General features: G+C 43.3%; 1 protein-coding gene across 1 annotated transcript in view; it reads right to left on the bottom strand.

Moving 5' to 3' along the window:
* Positions 1 to 234: 234 nt before the first annotated feature.
* Positions 235 to 3076, bottom strand: part of LOC104982634 (multidrug resistance-associated protein 4-like) — a 69649-nt gene continuing 66807 nt past the window's right edge. Inside the window, exons 12-13 of the mRNA XM_010832073.1 lie at positions 619 to 696; positions 235 to 493 (exon numbers count right to left, since the gene is read on the bottom strand). Coding sequence (XP_010830375.1) covers positions 235 to 493; positions 619 to 696 — 337 coding nt within the window. The remainder of the gene's footprint in view (positions 494 to 618; positions 697 to 3076) is intronic.

The raw sequence follows: 3076 nt of genomic DNA, 5'->3' as shown, positions 1-3076 counted from the left end.
CTTATATATACTACTGCCCCTACATGAGAACCAGTCTTATGATATCTACCTTTGTAGAGTGCATTACACTCTACAAAGTGTTGTTGTAGGTAGGCAGTACCTACAACATTCTGGGAAGACTGCCATCTTTGGCACTGAGAGAGTTAAATATCACCTAACTGGAACATAGTGATACCAAACAAAAGGCGGCATTTTACAAAAAATCCACCAACAACTCAAAAAAAAAATTATTTGTCACCAAACCTTTATCCTTCGGAGGCTGATGACAGCCTCTGACACCTTCTCGACGGCCATGGGGAAGTAGAGGGTGCTCAAGAACCGCAGAGCCTCGAACAGCATCACTACCACAAACACTTGGCTGGCTATGATCCAGTTGTCAAGGAGCTCATTGGTGATGAAGGTGACAAAAATCATGATTTTGCTCACAGTGAAAAATGATGCCAAATTCAGGCCCCTAAGGTAGGAACTTTTCAGAATCTTGGAAATTTCCTTACTGTAAAAAGAAAGTAGGACAAAGGTTTTATAAGAAGCATCAGCATACAAGACACAAATTCAGTGCCCTGTGTAAGTGGCCCCTTTCTAGGAAATGGACACAGATTAAGATAAACCATTCCTCACATCATGGAGACATTAGCATAGTGCACATTCAGGTGTCTGCCCAACACCAGGACCACACACTGCATCACCACTTCACTCCTTCAAGTAAAAGGAGGTTTAATGTCACACTTGCAAACATTTTGGGTCAGTTAGACGGGGTTTGAACATTCATTCAACAAACATTCATAATCACAAGTCTGTTCCAGGCTCCTCACAGAAAGACACAGTCTGTCCCCTCCAGGAGCTCATGAACTTATGGGCGAAGAGAATTAGAAACCACAAAATTGGGAGACAATAGACAGAGACAGTCATCACAGCCCCCAAGGGAGCCCAGAGCTGGGATATGTAACTTGGAGCAGTGGAGTCAGAGCAAGTCACACACATGTGGACCCTGAAGATGAGCTGGAGTCAGTCAGGCTTGGAGGCCAGAGTAGAAGGAAGATGGGCTCTGCAAAGGTGCAAAGTGAGAGGTGACAAGGTGGGGTCAGAGAAATGCTCACCAGGTATTTAAATGAAAGATGGAAAAACAGTCTAAAAACATGAAGCAGAACAAAAGGGACAGTATTTTCATAGCTCCATTTGAATTGAATAGTGATTCATGAGCTTTCATGGTGGTAAAGAATCCACCTCCGATGCAGGAGACACGGGTTCAATCCCTGGGTCTGTAAGATCCTCTGGAGGAGGAAATGGCAACCCACTCCAGTATTCCTGCCTGGGAAGTCCCATGGCCAGAGAAGCCTGGCGAGCTACAGTCCATGGGGTCACAAGGAGTCAGATCCGACTGAGCGACTAAGCACAGCAACAACGAACAATAGTGATTCATACAGTTCGGCTCAATACAAGTATACCAAGTCTCCATAATCTTCCTGGTTATCAGCCATCACCATAAATTACAATTTTAGTTTGAATGTCATTGTCTCAAATACTATGTTAAAAGCATTGCTTATTGGGATTTGAGGTATTAAGAACTACTTAGAATTTCATTTCTATATAAGTAAGGAGCATATATATTTTTTCCTTTGAGAAGAGGGCAAATGAAAGAGCAGGTTAAATGATATCTCCACTATTCTTAACCCTCCTGCAAAATGTAGGGGATGCAGTGAATAGTTAGTATTTAAGTTCAACTTAATGTGAAGATGAACTTAAATACTTCTTTGGTAAGACATCTAAAGTATCCAATAGAATAGGAAATAAAGCATGAAAATATGGAGTGATACCTATATAAACTTACCTTCTCAGTCTGGTAATATGATCTATAAATGACTTTTCCCAAGCATTCATTTTTATTGTTCTGATGCCAGTTATGACTTCACTCATAGTCCTGATCCTCTTGTCTGTGAGAGCAGCGGTCTTACTCCTGAGGGGACAGACGTGAGATGAGCCTTAGTGACCGCAGCCCAACTTTCCTCAGCAGCAGCAGCAGGAGTGGGCATGGGGGCGGGGCTAGGAATAAAATTATTCTCTATAACCCTTTTTCACTTAGAACACAGGCAGGTACTACTCAAAGTACAAATGGAGAAAAAGGCTTCAACTAGGAAGTCAACCATTCAGTCCATTTCAAGAAGTAACTTGGAGAATGTGCAGCATCGGCTAAAAGAGACCTGAAATGTGTCAGATACAAACCATTTGCTCAAAGAGGTCACGGTCAGGTAGGGAGGCAGAAAGACACCCAGGAAGACAGAGTCTGTGCTGTAATAAAATAGGAGAGAAGTTCTGGGGAGCAGAAAAGATGGGGCTGTTAATTCTACCAGGAAAGGAGAACAAGAAGAGCTTCAGAGACCTGGTAGCACTGGAACAGGGCTTCGAAGGATAGAGAGCATCTATCTCTCCAGCAAAGACAGGAAAGGAAATTCCAAATAAAAAAGACACAAAGCACAGAACTGCACACACACAACAAACACAAGAACTCAGTGAGCTTCAAATAGCACAACATCTCATCACCTGACAACCACCCACCTCCAACCCTCTGGGACCTGCTTCAATCTAACTTAGCACTAGAAGGCTCTTCACCACCAGCCACCTTTCTGTCACATGTGCTGCTGTGACTGTGGGGCTTCATAAAGACACAATGGAGATCAGCCTGTCCCTGGGGGTGCTTATAACTTAATGGAAACATGAATAAATACCTGAAGGGCTCCAACACAAGAATAACAAAATATATGCAGTAAGAAATGGGGCTACAAGATTATTACTATTTAACAATATTTAAATAACTTGGACATGGGTAAATTCTGCTGAAGGACACTCTACTTTTTCAGATACGGTGCCAAGAGAACCCAGTGAATGCATTCCCTGTTCTTGTTTCAGGATCAGCCTTCAGTTTAAGGCTGGCGCTTCCACTGGCTAAGCTTGTAGGGTCTACAACTCAGACAAAGAAGAGACTGCTGCTGCTGCTGCTTCTAAGTCGCTTCAGTCATGTCCGACTCTGTGAGACCCTATAGACGGCAGCCCACTAGGCTCCCCCGTCCCTGGGATTCTC

The sequence above is a fragment of the Bison bison genome, unplaced genomic scaffold (assembly GCF_000754665.1).
Source record: "Bison bison bison isolate TAMUID 2011002044 unplaced genomic scaffold, Bison_UMD1.0 scf7180017864535, whole genome shotgun sequence".
NCBI lineage: Eukaryota > Metazoa > Chordata > Mammalia > Artiodactyla > Bovidae > Bison > Bison bison.
The sequence above is the reverse complement of the archived record's forward strand: the minus strand, read 5'-3'. Positions and strand labels throughout refer to the sequence as shown.